Raw genomic sequence first — 17,489 nt, 5'->3', positions numbered from 1 at the left:
CACACACACACACACACACACACACACACACACACACACACACACACACACACAGATTATGAGGAAAACGAATTACAATGTACTCACCACAGCAACTAATTTCATTTCTTTTTGCTGTGTACTGAAAACACTCAAGGCTGACGTCAAGAGATAAATAGGAAACAACAAGAAATGAGTGCTTATTATACGTCTGTGCATGTTTTGTTACTCAACAAAAAGGAAAATATTTTGATGGTTACTTAAAACAGGAGAAAGACACGAGGATATAGATATATATATATATATTTTTTTTTTTAAAAGGAGCTTCATTTATTGTGCAACAGCAACATCATAGTTCCAGTGAGCATTGTGCCAGGTCGGGAATGGCATGGCAAAGTAAGCAGTGCAAGAAATTCCATGCTCAAGCATCAATCAAGACAAAGGAATGAGATTTGTGTGAAAATGCGAGCGTCGACTGAAGAAAGTGTGCTGGTTTGGATTTTACAAGTGGAGTCGATGAGCCGCCTCTGTAGCAAATGTCACGAGCAAAAAGTGATCGAGAGGAAAGTAAACCATGAGAAAAGGCATTTTGATTCAAGTAAACAAAAAACAGAATAATCCTTCAAGTATGACAATTTGGCCCAATAAAAAATAAAAAATAAAATACCATTTAAAAAACAACAACATGTAAAATGCACCAGATGTTGAACAGGATGTATAAAAAAGAAAAGACACACAAAGTCACATATTTCAGGTCACATCAATTGGAAAAAGAACCATAAAACTCCAAAGACATGTAAACCAAGATGGCAGTGGTATTATTACCCATGTTGACGAGCATCTGCTGGAAAATCATCGTGGACCAGTTAGGCCGAGAAGTGGCCCACCTTAAAAAGCCCCACCCACCCTCCCCCTGACTGTGGCGGCACAAAACACATCCCCGTAATATGTTTGTGACTACAAAAGTTAAATGGCTTTACAAATCGGAGCTCTCCTAAAAAATATACTCTAAAAAAATCGTTATATCTCCTGCGATGTACAAAAAAAAAATATCCCAGAGTAACAAGTCGCGCGTATCAAAAGATGCTGTACAGGTGGACGACCGCCGCAGGGAGCCGGGTGCCCGCGCCGCTGCTGCTAGATGTTGGCGGAGGAGCGCAGGACGTGGAACCTCTTCAGGATCATGCGGATGGAGCCCAGCTCGCTGTTCACCCTCTCCAGTCGCCTCTCCCACGCCACCTGGTGGACGAAACCCAACCGCTCAACACACTCGCGCTCTAGATGACGTCGGAGAGCCTTCGTCGTAAGAAGTCTAGCGCCAACGTGTGGTCAACACGGTTCAATACTGCTACAATACCTTTTTGAGCCACATTTTTTTAAATAAATTTTAAAAAAAAATCCCATGGCACACCACCAATGAAAGAATATTACAAAATGACACTTTTTAACCAAACGATGACAATATAGTCTCCTAATCTATTTCTACTCGCTCAGTGTGACACCTGGGCCTGTTTAGATGCACACAGAGCTGACATCCTGGGAGGAATTGAGGGAGGAGACTAGGCTCACATTCCTTTTAAAGCACAGTCACTCAAAATGCAATTTTATTTTTATTTTTTTAGACCAATTAAGTGAAATTTGCTAACTTTTCACCGGACACCTGAATTATTACCGTAATTTGCATTTGCGTTTGTGTCCACACAAAATGCCACTGTTTTGTCACTCAGCGCCGGTCCTTGATTAACACAAGAAAGCTCCTTATCTCACGAGAACTAGGAGGCCAAGGAGTCGAGTCCTTTTCTTTCTTAAAATGAAACGTGCGCGCCTGTGTGAACGCCAAGAGGTTCAGTTGAGAAGCAGAACTTTAAAAAAACGAAAATAAAAGAGGAAGATACACACATCATCTTTAGGCTGTGAGATCGAAATCAGGGATATGTAAAGCGTGAGCGAGTTTTCCTGAGCACTTACCTCATCTAATCTGGTCTGGAGATTGGCTTTACCTCCTGCCCGAGGTATCCGGCTCAGATCAGCCTCAATCTGCTCAACACACGCAGTTGCAACCCATTAAGAAAAATAGTGGATCTGATTGAGCAATTTCAAACGTCAGTGACTGAAGTCACGGAGGTGTCACATGAGATGACGTGTGAGTGACTATGTCTAAAGAGGGAGGGTGGAAATGTGCCCAAACTAGAAGTTACTTAGTCAATCAAGCTTAATTGTGTTGGATTCATATCTTTCTTTTAATCAGAGAAAGTTTTTCGCAACCTTTGACTTCTTCTTGTGACCGACCAGTTAAAGCTAACAGGTCGGTGACGACTCCATCACACCAGTTGGTAAAGACGTGTCACATGCGCCACCAAGTGACAATTTCTGAGGAAGCCCCGCGCGGGAGTTCCAGCGAAACACGTCAAAGGCAGGAAAATCCTGCGTCTGATTAAAGGAAAGACATAAATCCCAAACAATAAAGCTGCTGTTCCGTAAGAACTCGGTTACGGATCAGAGCTTTAGTGCTCCGGCCTTTGAGTGAGAGTCCCTCAGTGCTCGGCGAGACTGCCCCACCTGCAGCTTCTCCTGCGTCAGCTCGTCGAACAGCTTCTCCGCCTCGGCCAGCGAGTGCAGCCCGTCCAGCGGGACCGCCGGGGGAGGCCCATCGAGGCGGTCCGGCCCCTCGTCCGCGCCCCCGGGCCCCCGCTGACCCCAGCACTGCTGAGAGATGACGTCCGGTGGCTTCACGCCGCTGGAAGACTCTGGCTGCTGCAGCTCTGTGAGGAAGAGAAAGTAAGATCACTCCAAAACTCCTACTAAAAAATGACATACATTCCATTTATAAATTATTTGTAAATGTATAAATTATAGACACACACACCCACATATATGTATGTATACACACATATATATACATGCATACGTGTATATATACACACACATATGTACATACATGTACATGTATGTATACATATATACATAAACATATACATACATACATGCCTGCATACATACAGACATTAAATTACAAAGCATATCACCATCCTCCTTGTCCGCCGACACAAACTGGAGTCTCTTCCTGGGGCTGCCGCTGTGGAAGGAATGGCGCCTCTGGTCGATGTGCCCGTTAAACCTGCAGATGCAGAGACGCACGCAGGCTTCCAACACCGCTTATGCCTTTACTGTACGCCATAATTCCAAAGGGCAGTTTTCTCACCGTCTGAGCAGGTGTTCCTCTCGGGGCATCGGCACGCCAAAAGCGGTGGAGTAGTTCTCACTGGGGCAGCGTTTGGGGCTGGACCTGGCCGACAGCGGCACCGGCAGAATGTCTCTCTTGGCTGCGTGGGGGGGGGGGGGAACGGCGCGTCGTTTAATTAAAACTGTCAGAACTGTGATTAAAAACTACATTTTCCACCCCCTTTAAATTACAACCGGCAGTAATTGGAGAGCGTGGACTTTAAGTAACTGCACTGACGCTTACATGGGCAAATGCATAACCTGTCTTTGAGCATCGAGGTCAAGTGTCCACAATCTGCTGGGATTCTAACGCTTCTATATCGATGTACACAGAGAAGTTTGTATGTCGGTGTTTGTGATTGGTAAGGAAAAGAAGAGTGGGAAAGATGAATTTTGCATGCAAGTGAAGCCGATAAACCTTCTACTGATGAGCCCAAGTTTAACATGGAATTATCCACATTAAAACATCCCTCAGTGTCAATTAAAAAAAGAAAGTTTGAACTCTGCTCATCCGTCCCAAACGAGCTGCCCTTTCTGTAAAACCACTAAACTGAGCTAAAGTTCATTTTGTGAGCTCCTCCTCAGAAATGACAAAAGTCTGTCCTGTACTTCTTCTATGTGCTCAATTTATGTTCAAGACAAGACTGAACATAAAAGAGGGAAAAAAGCTCTGGCTATCAGCTCTTTGTGACGTCACAAAGGGTACCGACACTGCTGTCACGACAGCGCGGGTGCATCAACTCGGTTCTTCCCCCTTCTGCACACAAAACGACGCAAAGATTCCAGCCAAATGCTGCCCGAGGCTGTAAAAAGAGGGAACGTCTCGCGGGGGGGGGGGGGCAACTAGGCTCGCGCACGTACACGACGGCGGGGTCGAGGGCACGTTTCGGTGCGCCGGAGGAGGCAGCGAGGACGACCGGTGTCCCTTGGGAGACAGACTCCTCTGCGCTCGGAGCCGAGCCGCCGCGGCCGCCTCCACTCCGCTCGGACCTCTGCCTCCGCCAGGTCCGACCGCCTCCCTGTCAACCTGCCGGGGCTCCACCAGCTCCTGGATGGGCTCTTTGTGTCGCCGCTCTAAAAAGACAACCTTCCTCTGATTGCTAATCCCTGCGGAAAGAGAGAGAGAGAGAGAGAGAGACCCCGCCCCCAGCAAGGTGAAGATGCGACAGTCACGCAGAGACGCTGGCAAGTGAAGCTGACAGGTAGTTTTGAATCCGATTACAGAAAATTTTAGAGCAGGGAACAAAGCCTTGGTCTGAAAAGCTTCTGCACGCAACACTTCCCGCACGAGGCGCAGTGAGCAGGATTTAAAAAAAAAAAGAGAAGCAAGCAGAGAAAAGAGAAACAAGCTGAGCTTGAAAAGCCAAGAATTCAAGAAAGGAAAACAGACAGAAAGCTCGAATCTATAGCCGCGTTCAGACTGCCAGCCAAAATCCGATTTCTAGCCCATCCAGATTGAAACCGGATGGCTCTTTTGTAGTCTGTACAGTCACAAATCACTTGAATCCGGTTTTTGCAAAAATGGATTGAAACCACTTTGGGGAGGTAGTTTCAAATCGCATTTGGACAGACGGGGCTCAGTCTGAACCTGCCAGCCAAAATCCGATTTTAGCCAATCCATATTGAAACCAGATGGCTCTTTAGTAGTCTGAACAGTCACAAATCACATGAAATCTGATTTTTGCAAACTGAAACCACCTTTGGGAGGTCATTTCAAATGGCATTTGGACAGATGCGTCTCAGTGTGAACAGCTCCAAACACACCGATCGCTTTTAACTGTCCGTGATGTCACACAACAACGCCAGACCCAAAGCGCCAGACTAGAGGGCGCCATTCCAGGTGTGGAGCTGTAACGTAATGGAGCAGACAGAAGAAGTAGAAAACAGCAGTCCCTGGACAGAGGAGGAAGCTCATTGGCTCATCAGTGTGTGGGGAGATACTGTAGCTCCATTCAAGCCAAGCTCCAGGCCATGTATCGCAACAAGTGCCGCTGTCGCAGTGATATGACGTCACACACTGCACGCTACGCTGGACGACGCCTCCGCTCCGACGTCGTTGCCACAGCAACCTGTCAGATGGGTCAATAATGTGGCCCAGTCTGAACAGAGCCAGATCCCATTTGGACACTCGCTATAAACAGTGTGGACAGTCAGCCCTAAAAAACAGAATCTGATTTGAATCCGATTCAAATCAGCCTGCAGTCTGAACGCAGCCTATTATTAGCTTGAACAGTCATGTGACCTGGGTAGCATCTAGCCAGTGAGATCTCCTCTAGTTCTGTGCCTACGGATTGCTGCAGGCGCTGCGGCCGTTCTTACAGGGGGCCCGGCTCTCCGTGGCTCTGGTCTCCTCCAGCTCGATCAGGGCCCTCATCACGGGCGTCAGGGCCACTTCCTGTGCCCTCCAGCTGGCCTCCCGCTGGCCGACGCCCTGCTCCTGCAGTCTTCCCTGGTCACACTCCGACGGAGACGTGCACCTTGGGGACGGTAAATCTCAGTGAATCATCTCATCGCAGCCCACCGGGTGGAGAATATCCCCCTTCAGGGACACACATGGCATCAACGTACCTCCAGGTGGCTGGAGGAGGGTCCACAGAGTGTCCAGCGGCCGACTGGAACTTGGTCTGATCGGCCGGGAGGCCGGGTGACTTCCTGCGGGTGATGTCCGGCTCGCCTTTGCTGCCTTTGCTGGGCGACAGCAGCAGGTCGGGATGGTAGAAAAGCCTGCGGACACGAGCGGGGGGGGGTGTCACATCGAGGTTACCGGACCGTCCGCACCACAGCGATCCGTCCTGTGTGACGTTCGAGCGCTCACCCCGCCCCCGAAGGCTGTGTGTTGCTGTGGGTCGTGTAGCGAGCTCTGGCCTGGTTCTCATGTTCCAGCTGCTTCACCTGAGACTCCAGCTTCGAGATGACCCTGGGGGGGTTGAACAGCGACACCGTCATTGTGCCGGTCTAGTTTTTTTTTTTTTTTTTTTTTAACCGAACAGATAATCAATGTCGAATATACAGGGTGTCCCAAAAAAAATGTTACATCATTTTGCAAGCCAATAATTTTGGCAATCGTTGTTGTAATAACCTCAAAATTTCAGAGAATGTGTAGAAACAGATCAGGATTTTATATCTAATGTTTTACTTTTTGTTCTGTGTTCAGGTTGATGCCGTTCACTCCCGCACACAGTCACCTAGTTGTGACATGGCGCACCCAGTTGACGTGTGCCGTGCCACAGGCGGTGCACATATTGAACAATTATGAAATCGGTCCCATAATAAACCTAGGATGTTCAACACCTAAACGGTTCAAATTGAGCCAGATTTAGGAGTTTTCAAGATAATTGCTTTTTAAAATGATGGCAAATTTTTGGGACACCCTGTATATTCCATACAGAAAAAGAGGAGCAGGAGGATAAATGGATTTTTTTTTTTTTTTTTTTTTATCTTAACAGATCAAGGGTCACTAAACTTAAAGAAAAATAAATAGTGCCGTGCAGATACTGAAGCTCTTCAGACATGAGAAGGAAATAACCTCACTCACCTCTTTAGTTCGGATATTTGATCGTTGGCGTTCAAAAGTTTGTCCTCTGTTGACATGAAGTTGCTCTGTGGACACAAAAGCATTTCAGAGGAATAAACAAAAGGCTGCAGAAACAAATTTGCAAGATTCAGAATGGGAGCTCAAATCGTAAAAATAATGGTTACAAATCAATTGCGCTACCTTCAATCTCTCGTGCTCGTTCCCCAGTGAGTCGTATTCTTTAAACAGCTGAGGACACAAAATGTCAGACTAGTTATCAGTGAACTGCAGCGGGTAAACTGAGACGGTTTGCCAAAGCAGAGAGCAAAGCAACTTTCCAAAAACCGACTGCTCTGTGAACTCACATCCTGCAGCATCTTGGACTCTCGCTCCCTCCTGGCCTCCTTCTCGTCCGCCTCCATGCAGCCTCTCTGCATCGACTCCTCCAGCTGCCGCATCCGGCTGGTCAGACGCGCCAGCGAAGCGTCCTTCTCCTTCTCGGAGCGCTTGCCGTCCTCCAGGCGCTGCTGCAGGGACTTGACGGTGGCAGCGGCTACGGCGTAGCGCTCGGGCCACTCGGCCTAACAGTGGCAAGGGGAACAAAAACAATTAGCTGGGAAATTCATCAACGACTGCTTCATGTTTGTTGATGATAAAAAAAAAAAAAAAAAAGGTGCAAGGTTGACAGATTTAATTTAGGGCAGTTTGAAATTAGAAACGGAAATGTAAATATATGTAATATTTTAAAATTGAAGTCATATTTAGAGCCTCTGAGGCTCAAAGTTTGGTGAAGAGATGACTCTGATCACTAGACACCAGCAAATATAACACACGCTGTGTTTTCCAGACACGCGGTAACGATCCCACGGAGGTCAAAGACAGAGATTTGCGGGAGTGTTACCAGTTTCTCCTCCAGCGAGCCGTTTATTCCCTCCAGTTCTTGGATGCGGAAGGTGGCCTCGGCCAGAGCTTTGTCCAGCTGTTTGCATCTGTACCGAAACAAAGGTCGCAGCAGGTTCAGGACGCGGATGAGTAAATTGGGCCCTGTGAGACTGTCGTGTTAACGCTGCATGTGCGTTGCCAATGACACTCACCTCTTGGTCAGCGCCTGGTTGGCTTTCTCCACTTCTTGAGGCAGATCTCTCAGGTTGAGCTTGTCCCGCAGCGTCTGAATCTCACACTCATAATAGGCCCTGAGGTCGGCCACGTGTCGGGAGTGCTTCTCTCTCAGGTTCTGCCTCAGCCTGGGGGGAGAGGGAAAAGAAATGAGAGAGAAACATGCGATGGTGTCAGCCAGAGACCCAAGTAGACGAAGTGCCAGCAACTGGAACACAGTTTGAATGCCACGACTGTTTGGTTCCGATGTGCACACGCACTCAAAATTTTGAGGCTTCATGTCTGCACGGAACACCATTGTAACCAGCATCATCAAATACTCCACTGGGATGCTCTGAGAACCTTGCGAGTGCATGAAAATCAGTGTTGGATGTGCTGAACACACATGAGATGGCTTTGACAGTTGTTGCCCTGAGTGTCTAATTGAATGTGATTTTAGAGAATTAATATCAATTGTGCAATACGCAGCCATCCTTAAAAAAGTTGAATGCTTTAAATTTGCTTTAAAAAAAAAAAAACATGAAAAAAAAAGAAAAAAGCTCTGCATCATAACTGCTTGTCGTGTGTGCTAAACTAGGCTCTTAAAACAGCCTACTTTTACTTTCACACTGAATTTTGCACACTTGGAATTCTCTCAATTACTTTTAATTACACACTGGAAACGGTTTCCATTAAACACTAAACTGGTCCCATACTCGTTCAGCACATCCTGACTGATTTCCAGGCACTCATAATGACCGCAGAGGATTGAAGATCATCATTCCGTAGAAGTGGTTATAATGGAGTTCAATGCAGAGATGAGCAGGTCACCCCAAACTAATGAACGACAGTGTATTCGCTTATCATACGCAGATTCTATTATACTATTTCCATTTGTATTGTGTCTGCCACCCTGAGCGCTGCACTTTCATGTTCTCAGACTTTCTATTCGACTCTTGACGACTTCCACTTTTTCGGTGGAGATTTTCAGCGATGAGACGCCCACACGACGCTGCGAGCGGCACAACGGCCGCTTTCACAACCGACGTGTTTCTATTTTCTCCGCGAGGGCGAAGCTATTCTTCGGCCGTGATGTGCGTCACACTCACAGCGAGACAACGACGGGGTCCTCTAAATGCGACGCCCCCTCCGACTGGCAGCCAGCGGTGGCGGCGGCGTCCTGCAGGGCAGCGCCAGAGGCCGGGCGGGGCCTCAGGGTGCTGGTGTGGGTGCGACTGCCTTCCTCCTCGCTGGCCGGGTAGGCGGCGGCTCCGAGGCGCTGCAGCCCGTCGTGGGGGGGGCCGGCTCGGGGCGCCTTGCGGGCGCTCCCCCACGCGACCGCCGCCTCGGTGGGGCAGGGGGCGGCGGCCGAGATGCTGGAGGCGTCCGAGGGGAAGTCGGCGTCGGCCGGGTGCGGGCTGCCCTCCACCATGCTGTCGGGGCTGACGGGCGTGTCGAGCCGGGGGGAGAGTTGCGGCTGGGCGCAGAAGGACGGGCTGCTGAAGTGAGAGGGCGAGGTGAAGCCCGAGGTGCGGTCCGAGTGGCGCCGGTTGGCCGAGGGGTCGAGGGTCAGCAGCTGGAGGCGAGACGGTGGTGTGAGCGAGGGGAGGCGACGCGAACTGCAGAGGCGACGGGCGAGCGGCGCGGCGTACCTGCGGCGACAGGGAGCTGGACGTCACCGAGCCCTCGTAGTCGGAGCGCTTCGAGTCGGGCCGCTGCTTGCTCTTGTAGATCTCCTTGAGAGAGAGCTGAGGCTCCTGGGACGGACTCTGCCGGGGAAGAAACCACAACTTGAAAAGGTCCAGTGTGTAAAATTTGGCTTGATTTGTGATTTTTATATTGGTAAAAGCTTAGCACACTGTCCATAAGTACGGGTGGGTATCGCTAGCTACCTGACCATTCAATCCAATTGCCATTATTCTGATTCAGAGGGCTACGATGCAATTAATCGTGATTCATTGCATTGTAATGAATCACGATTCATTACAATGCTACGACGCCCCCTTCGACTACAATGCAATTAATCGTGATTAATTAATCGTGGTTAATTGCAGCAATTCAACTGTAAATAGGTTCAACTGTAAATAGGTTCAACTGTAAATATTATCAATGAGGATTCATGTTTGAGCTTTTTGAGGATCCATGTTTGATGCAATTAACCACGATTAATTGCATTAATTGTGATTAATTGCATTGTCGCAAATCAACTGTAAATAGGTTCAACCGTAAATTTTATCATGTTTGGGATTTTTTCCCCTTATTCTCATTCAGCCTCTCCCTCAGAACGGTGACTGTGGATTTCACTCACGAGACTCATGGACGCCTCCTGCAGGAGCAGGTAAGCGCCGCTGTCAAAGCTGTCCGGTAGGGGGCGATACATTTCGTTCTCATTAAGACGCCAATAGGTGAGTCCTGAAATGGAAAGTAAAAAAATAAAATTGAAAAATAGCTGTATTCATGTTCCTTAGCATATTTCTAAACTGATCTTAGATCAGTTTCTAAAAGGGAATGCTCTGAAAATGCATTTTTTTCTACTGGTTGCTGTCTTAAAAAGCACATGAGAAGCCCAGCACCACACACTGCAGCACTGAGGGAGTTTATCACTGTGCAATAAACAGCCCCCCCGTGGCTCATTTTGACCCAATTTTATTTTTTCATACCACTTGACTAATTAAAGCCCTTAACGTGGATTAATCCGCCGCTGAAAATAGTCCCCTCAGTCAACTTCAGCATAACATCCTTCTGTTCTTGTGTTGCTGCGGCTACAGGATGTTAAGACTTCGGAAGCAACTTCTCCATGCAGGTCTCAACGTCTTGCCGACAGAAGTGTCTGGGTCAGCGAATGCTTACCTGACGCCTCAGACGTCAAGCTGTCGCTCCTCCTCAGGGTGAAAGAGCTGGATGACGGCACTGCGACTCGAGCCTGAAGGAGTTTGTGACATCTTAAAGGGCTTATCATGGCTATTGTTATTTAGGTTTGGAACACTGACAAGCTAATTTTCCATAGCATGCTACCTTTCCTATGCATTAATACAGGCGGAGAAGCTACAGCAAGGTGAGCAGTACCTGTTCCTGGGAGTCTGGACCCTGCGGGGGAGACCGTTTGGGAGATTCTCTGAAGCCACAAGGTTTCTCCAGGTACTCTGGGGTTTGAGATGAATTCCGTCCAGTTTTGGTCTTTTTGGTCCTGAGTTTCTGTCTCTGGGCCCAGGATGTCAGAACATTACTGGAGCTGCCAACAGAACAGAGAAAATATGACTTTTTTTTTCCCAATTGACACAAAACATTTCCAACTAAGACACAAGATTTTAGACGCCAAAAAAAAAATTGCATTTTCCCCTTGCAAACACCGCAGACATACCCGGCTGCTCTCTGCTGGTGGACCAACTGGTTTGCCGTCTTTGATTTGAGAGTCTCCTCTCTGTTAGGCTGCTGCCTGTTCCCTGTCACGAGTGTCTCTGTGTCCTTTCTGCCATTGGAGAGACTGCAAGTTTTCCCCCTCTGTCTTTTTTCGCACTGGTCATCTCCTGGAGACTGAGCAGGTTCCAGACCTGTATCCCAGGCAGACAGGGTGCCATAGCCACTGCTGAGCACTGTGGTGCCTCGCTCCTCGGCGCGGTGTGCAGCTTCAGAACTGTGGGGCGTGCGCGGTGAGTTGAGGATGGCGCGGGCAGGCGTTTCCAGGTTAATGTTGTCGCCAGGAGCGTTTTTGGGGAGCACAAGGTCACCGGAGAGGGGAGGGTAAATATAGTCCTTGGTGTTTGTGGTCATTTTGGACACGGGAGTTGGAGAGAGCTCCGTGTTCAATTGGATGCTGGCCTGGCGGTTCTGGAGCTGAACCAGGGCTTTGATTTCATCCTGAATCAACTAGAAAAAAAAAAGAGGACACAAATTTTTTTTTAAAATAAAAAATACTTTCACATAGTTTTGTCCTGGCATCACTTGGGAATGGTTAAATGCTGGCTCACCTGAATTTGGCACTGGTATTGTTCTTGCTGAGCGAGTATTTGCTCTTGGTATTGCTTCTCAACAAGCTGAAACAGATGCAACCAACGGCCCTGTGCAGCATAAAGCAAACAATTAGCCACGTGAGCATTTCATTAAGGCCACAGTGAAATAATAACACCACTGAAAACATCCAAGTTCACTTAGAAAGCCACTGTCATTTATATGTCATTGAAATATGAACATTTTGGCAATTATATCCATAATTAACATTATGGTTATGGCCATAACGTGAGAATTATTTAGGTGCATGTGACAGTGGGGCAATTTTGATGCTGCATGCTAAGTAAGTGTGTGTATTTATGAAGAACTGACTGACCATTAGCATGCCTTCCTTCTCAACAAATCGCTACTGGTGTCGTTGGATAACGGCTCACACATCTACACATACTGGTGTTTTTTTCAGAGCACCCACCTCACAATTCTTCCAGATCTCCGGGTCGGTCTCGCCGCTGCTCTGGATCTCCTGCATCAAGGCCCTCAGCGTCTCCAGAGAGCTGGGGTTGATGAACGGCAGGCTCTTCCCTTGTCCAAATGCTTCATCGGTACTCAGACACAAACTCCTAAAAGCACAGAAATCTACATGTCAACAACACGTTGAACTTAATTAACTGTCTACATGAAATTGTAACTATGGTGGAATTTTTGTCGAATATGACCTTCTCAGAAAAGCGTGGTTCGCTGTTCACTTTATTTTTCCAATAAGTGTCAGTGTGTTTGCAGCAGGGCTGGCCGATTTCGGATGAAAATAAAATCCAGATTTCTGAAAACTTGATTTTCGACTTTGATTTCTAGGTAAAACTACAAAGAAAAATACCAAACTAATTTCCTTATTGGGAATGAAGTGCAACTGAAAGATACAGTAAATCCTCCTTGGGTTTAGTAAAGTGACAACATTTTACAGTCTTCTTGATCAGACAAAGATGAATCCTTTGGGATTAATGAAGTGAGAACCTCACTTTCACCAACGTCACTTGAAAATGAACCGCTTCTCCATAAACAAAGATGAAGTTCCCTAATTTGGGGGGTGGGGGAAAGTGAAAACTTGAGAACCAAACGCAACCTTAACGGTCTTTCACCAAACATGACTTTAAAAAATAAAAGGTTGTTCTATCATCTTGAACAACAATGAAGGAATAAAGTGCAAAACGTTCACATTTTAGTAGCACACAGCCCGGAAGCATGCAAGAGCAAAATCAATTTTAAGATTTTAAGCCTTTACTAATAAATCTGATTAATCACCGATTAATCACACAGCCCTAGTTAGCAGCAGTCGTACCTGATGTTGTTGCATGCTGGTGCGATGCCCGCAGGTCTCCTCTCCACAGTGCCTCCTGTCGTATGGGAGGCTGTGTGTCTGTCCTCTGAGACTGCCAGCCCTGATGCTGATGTCGCCTCAGAGGACAGCAGGGAGGTCTCGCTCCCCTTGCCCCCGTCCCCATCACCGCTGGCATGGCAGTGGCTCAGAGCCCCCGAGCTGGACACATCCTCAGATATACTGTCATCTGTGGACATGGTTATGGGCCCATGGAGAGGGGGTCAGTCTGACAGCTGGAGGAGCAAGCAAGGGATGGAGGGTACAAGATCAGACCTGGGCTTCGTTGAAGGGTCCGAATGTGTGGAATTCAGCTGTACAGTGAAGCCAGTACGATCAGCAACAAGCACATAATCCATTTATTTGTGTCCTACAACTGAGACGCATAAACTAAATCTCAGCAAAACATTGGGAAATACATAGAACTTGGTTTAAATAATTGGTTCAAACAGGATGTCAGTGACGTGTAGCATCCACTTGTCAGTCCTTCCTGTTTTCTCTTGAACTAGACACAGTGTTGACGAAACATGAAAAGCAATTTGTGTTCCAAACTAAAGCAAAACCGTTAAAACAGTTTTTAATACAATTGTTTTTAAACATTTGTTGCACTGCGTTGCAAAATGACAGATGCTGCATTAGCCGTTTTGGCTACGGTCACAGCCAGCAGCATCACTGTCGCTGGTGGACGACGGGCGCACCGTTAAAGTTGCACGCCAACTTGGCACACGCACGACTAGGTAAGGCTGACTTAGCGAGCCACCGGGGTAACGACCAACTAGCACTGGCGCGTTAGGCTAGCTAGCCAAGTTGGCTAAGTTGGTATATGACAGGTTTTGTAAGCGGCGGCATCGCGGAGGTCTGAAGAGCGCGGGCGGAAACACTCAGAAGCGGAAGTCGGACTGTAAACACCGTTTAGCAGCTCACCGGGTGACGCAGGTGGAATTCATCGAGGAAAAACAAACATACCCGTTGATTTGTAGCATAATGTCACCCATATTTCTCTGTGAGTGGACAAGTTAGCTAGCAGGTTGCTGGTTGGCTGCAGCACTGCGGTGATCTACGGCCGCTGTTAACGTTTGCACACCGCGCAGCCATTGGTGGAAATTGTACGAAAGTGCCGAGCTGTGATTGGCCGTCACTTTCACTCTGTGATCCGGTTGGTCGGGAAGGGTCCCGGCGTACGCATACGGTGGGACAATAGCCGATGCAGACGAAAACACATCTGGTAGGACAGTTTGCAAAGGAATGGGCAGCCTTTAATTGAAAATTACATGCAAGTTCCTTCGAATTGTTGTAAAAAAAAATTTTTTTAACTTGACAGTTCATGTGACTAAACATCCTAAGACCTACTGTGTCAAATACCTGTGTCAGGCTTTCCGGTAAAAATGAAAACTGTTGCCAAATAGTATATTTGTTGTTCGCACCACTTAGCAGCATCTATTTAATCTAAACCATGTTATTTTAGTCTTTCATGTTTTAGCCAAATGCAGGGAGAACACTCCTCCCGATAACAAATAACACAATGACAACTGTATTGAAAATACAATTTATTACATTGAGTAATAAATACATACAAAGATGCAAGTAACAGCGTTTTCCTTTTTTTTTTCTTCTTTAAAATACCAAAACCAGCCCCAATACATGGACTGACGCATCTGCGCGCCATTGTCCCTCACTCACCCAATCATGTGTAACAAGGGTCTGAAAAACAGACCAAATACTATCGAAAAGGAGACATGTTCTCCACCTACCCCTGTACGAGCCATGCACTGTCTACAATTAACCCACGGGCCCTTTACGCATGCATAAATCAACATTTTAAATAAGAATCAAAACCAGGATCCCAAAAGTGGGGCATACAAAAAAACATGATATCCTTTCATTTGAATTCCAATAACCCATACATGATTGAAATGACTCTCTCAAGTCATAAATTGCATTATCTTTTTTTTTTTCTCTCCAGGAACTCCCATTTCTATACTTTGTTGTTTTACTTCCTTTTTTTTTTTTTTAAAGGAAATGCCATGCAAGTTTTTTTTTTGTTTTTTTTTTCATGAGACACATTGCTGTCAATTCTTCTTGCGGCGAGGAATGTGCATTTCCAGCTAGGACCTCGCGTTTCTCTCCGTCTCAGCCAGGCACTCGCGCACCAAGCCTCTAGCGTGGATTATTCCTTCAAAACAGACAAATAAAATAAAGGATTAACAAACTGACCGACCCTACTTGGCTACAAGAAACCTTTGCACTGAAATTGCTCTGCTCTAGACCTATACGTTTTACCTCTTTTAAGTCTCTCCATGGCAGTCTTGCTTCCAGCATATGTGGGCCTGATCTCCTTGCCTAGCTCTTCAATGATGGCCAGCAGTTCTGCATATTTGTTCTGAGGCACTTGGCTGCCGGTGGAGCCCTTCGAGCAACAGGAACGAGATGAGCGAGGTTCAATACATTTCACGGCAACGATTAGTGATTGCAGAGCATTCTTCGCTGCTGTGTCAGTACGGCCCGAAACGAGAAGAGTAGTCTTGTTTCGAAGAAACAAAAATAGAAAAGGCACTTTTTTAACGGTTATTTCACTTGTATGAGTAAATTTAATTTAGAGTCATGCGGGGCAGGCGGTTTATAAAAATAAAAAAAATATAAAAAAACAGCACCGAATTGAATTGAGTGTCATTTACCTGTGAGAATCCAAATGATGGTGGTCCATAGTCACTAAGAAGCGGCCTGTAGGACTGCAATGTGGCCAGGTTGGCTGCTGAGAGATTACAGTGTTTTTTTTAATGTACAGGAAGTGGCCAACATAGTGCATCAGCATATAGATTCAAAATTGAATGAAAGCTTTAGAATTTTTTGAAGAATTTGAATCAACACCGAAATGATGCTATTTCGGTGCGTCAGATGGAACATATGGAGAGAAAAAAAGACACCCGAAATAACAATCAATTCTAACATTCAATTAGGATGTAATCAGATCACTATTGCGAATTTATTTTTGAAAAAATATTTGTTTTTCCAACAAACAAAAAAAAATCCCGAACATTAGGATTTGACTCGAAGCTTAAAATCTTGATTCAAAAGCAATTGACTCCACATGGCTTTTGTCTCCCCGAGCAGCACCCCTGCAGTTCTGTTGTCCTGCAAGCACCGAATCCCACCAGCAGATGTCCTCGAAGAGGCATAAAATTTCTCAGAGCCAAATCAATCAGCAGCTCCGACCGAGGAGCATCATGGAGGAAACGGAACAAGGCTGGCTCAAGAAGACACAACTGATACATTTTTGTCACCGCGTATCGGCACCTACCCGGCGGGACCAGGACCCGCGGCCGCGGACAAAGGCACGCTAGGAACCGTCGCCTCGTCCCAAACAACGTAAACGAGCTTTACCGTCGCCTGGTAGCACGGATGGCGCTCTTTTACATTAGTAATAATGGCGGATATGAATTAGCCTAGCTCCCACGATCTGACCCTATATATATAACTGGACAAAAACTACAGACACGGTCTTTCTCCAGGTATTCTCCGAGACCCCGAATTTAACACTCGATCTAGCGGACGGATACTTTGATTTTCGCCCCTTTTTTCCTCTTACCCTGGTTCCCCGAAGTTCCCGGAATGTGCTGGTGGACATTGGGTTTGTAAGACATTCCCAAAGACATTGTAAATTAAAGAAATAAAAATGACCCGAAATTCAGTGAAGCGTCTGTCTCTCACTTTTTGTTTACAACAGCGGCACCGGCAAATATGGCCGTCACTTTATATTGACACCCACTGTGCTTTGGAACAGTGCTACTATGCGTTGCGGGTTATCGGGTGGAGGAAAAAAAAAAAAAGAAACAGTTTTTTAAAACGTGATAAGTGGCGAAAAGTGACGGAATTCGCGCACGGTTTCGCACGCTTTTTTGAGGCGCGTTTGGACAATTTGACTTGGCGTCGGTCGGATGGTTTGATTAGAAAAATGCACTTTGTAGCACTTTTTTAGGAAAGGTTATTTAAAAAGTGGGGGGAAATACGAAAAGTGTCCACGCTTTTTCACTTCATCCCCGGTCACTTCCAGAGCTCCTCTTTACATCCCCACGCTATATTATTGACAAATGTGTGTATTTACGAGTAAAATCAGATTATTATTTTTTTTACCCTGACCTAAAAAAAAGTACTCTTAAATTCCGTGAGTGGTGTTTTCAATGATTTTTGCTTCAGTGAGCGCTGGAGGTCGAGTTTGTAGGCTATTCTTTAAAAAAAAAGAAAGGAAGAAAAAAAAAGGGTCGCAGCTGTTTGCAGGTACCTGTCTTTGTCTGTGGGGGCGCATCCATCGCCGCGTCTCACTGTGAATCTGGGGAGGTTTCGAATCAAAACGACAGATCA

General features: G+C 46.6%; 2 protein-coding genes and 1 long non-coding RNA gene across 7 annotated transcripts in view; 1 reads left to right on the top strand and 2 right to left on the bottom strand.

Moving 5' to 3' along the window:
- Positions 1–5,370, top strand: part of LOC142890545 (uncharacterized) — an 88,187-nt gene extending 82,817 nt beyond the window's left edge. The window contains exon 2 of the long non-coding RNA XR_012927086.1: positions 5,042–5,370. This is a non-coding gene — a long non-coding RNA (uncharacterized LOC142890545). The remainder of the gene's footprint in view (positions 1–5,041) is intronic.
- On the bottom strand, positions 285–14,228 carry mphosph9 (M-phase phosphoprotein 9). Of its 4 annotated transcripts, none has more exons than XM_076029696.1 (24): positions 14,097–14,228; positions 13,095–13,366; positions 12,231–12,378; positions 11,779–11,868; positions 11,172–11,677; positions 10,877–11,042; positions 10,661–10,733; positions 10,119–10,222; positions 9,463–9,579; positions 8,920–9,386; positions 7,810–7,959; positions 7,617–7,704; positions 7,081–7,296; positions 6,917–6,964; positions 6,737–6,801; positions 6,017–6,118; positions 5,770–5,925; positions 5,521–5,678; positions 4,063–4,308; positions 3,182–3,302; positions 3,006–3,097; positions 2,539–2,741; positions 1,948–2,016; positions 285–1,218 (listed from the first exon to the last, which is right to left on the bottom strand). In XM_076029696.1, the coding sequence occupies exons 2-24, from the start codon at positions 13,328–13,330 to the stop codon at positions 1,117–1,119; spliced, it is 3,723 nt and encodes a 1,240-aa protein (XP_075885811.1). In that variant the 5' UTR covers positions 13,331–13,366; positions 14,097–14,228; the 3' UTR covers positions 285–1,116. The 4 variants fall into 4 exon arrangements, 3 of the variants coding, with proteins under 3 accessions (XP_075885811.1, XP_075885812.1, XP_075885813.1); XM_076029697.1 differs by having other exon boundaries at positions 14,055–14,197; XM_076029698.1 differs by lacking the exon at positions 4,063–4,308.
- A 436-nt stretch (positions 14,229–14,664) lies between these two features.
- Positions 14,665–16,875, bottom strand: cdk2ap1 (cyclin dependent kinase 2 associated protein 1). 2 transcript variants are annotated; one of them, XM_076029700.1, is made up of 4 exons: positions 16,717–16,875; positions 15,806–15,882; positions 15,411–15,537; positions 14,665–15,303 (listed from the first exon to the last, which is right to left on the bottom strand). In XM_076029700.1, exons 1-4 carry the CDS (start codon positions 16,781–16,783, stop codon positions 15,236–15,238), a joined length of 339 nt encoding a protein of 112 aa, XP_075885815.1. In that variant the 5' UTR covers positions 16,784–16,875; the 3' UTR covers positions 14,665–15,235. The 2 variants fall into 2 exon arrangements, with proteins under 2 accessions (XP_075885815.1, XP_075885816.1); XM_076029701.1 differs by having other exon boundaries at positions 15,806–15,879; positions 16,717–16,872.
- Positions 16,876–17,489: the final 614 nt, after the last annotated feature.

This window comes from Nelusetta ayraudi, unplaced genomic scaffold (assembly GCF_046127955.1).
Source record: "Nelusetta ayraudi isolate G7.1 ecotype Tasmania unplaced genomic scaffold, CSIRO-AGI_Nayr_v1 ptg000026l, whole genome shotgun sequence".
NCBI classification, from domain to species: domain Eukaryota; kingdom Metazoa; phylum Chordata; class Actinopteri; order Tetraodontiformes; family Monacanthidae; genus Nelusetta; species Nelusetta ayraudi.
Note: the sequence above shows the minus strand (reverse complement) of the source record. Positions and strands in the feature narration are given on the sequence as shown.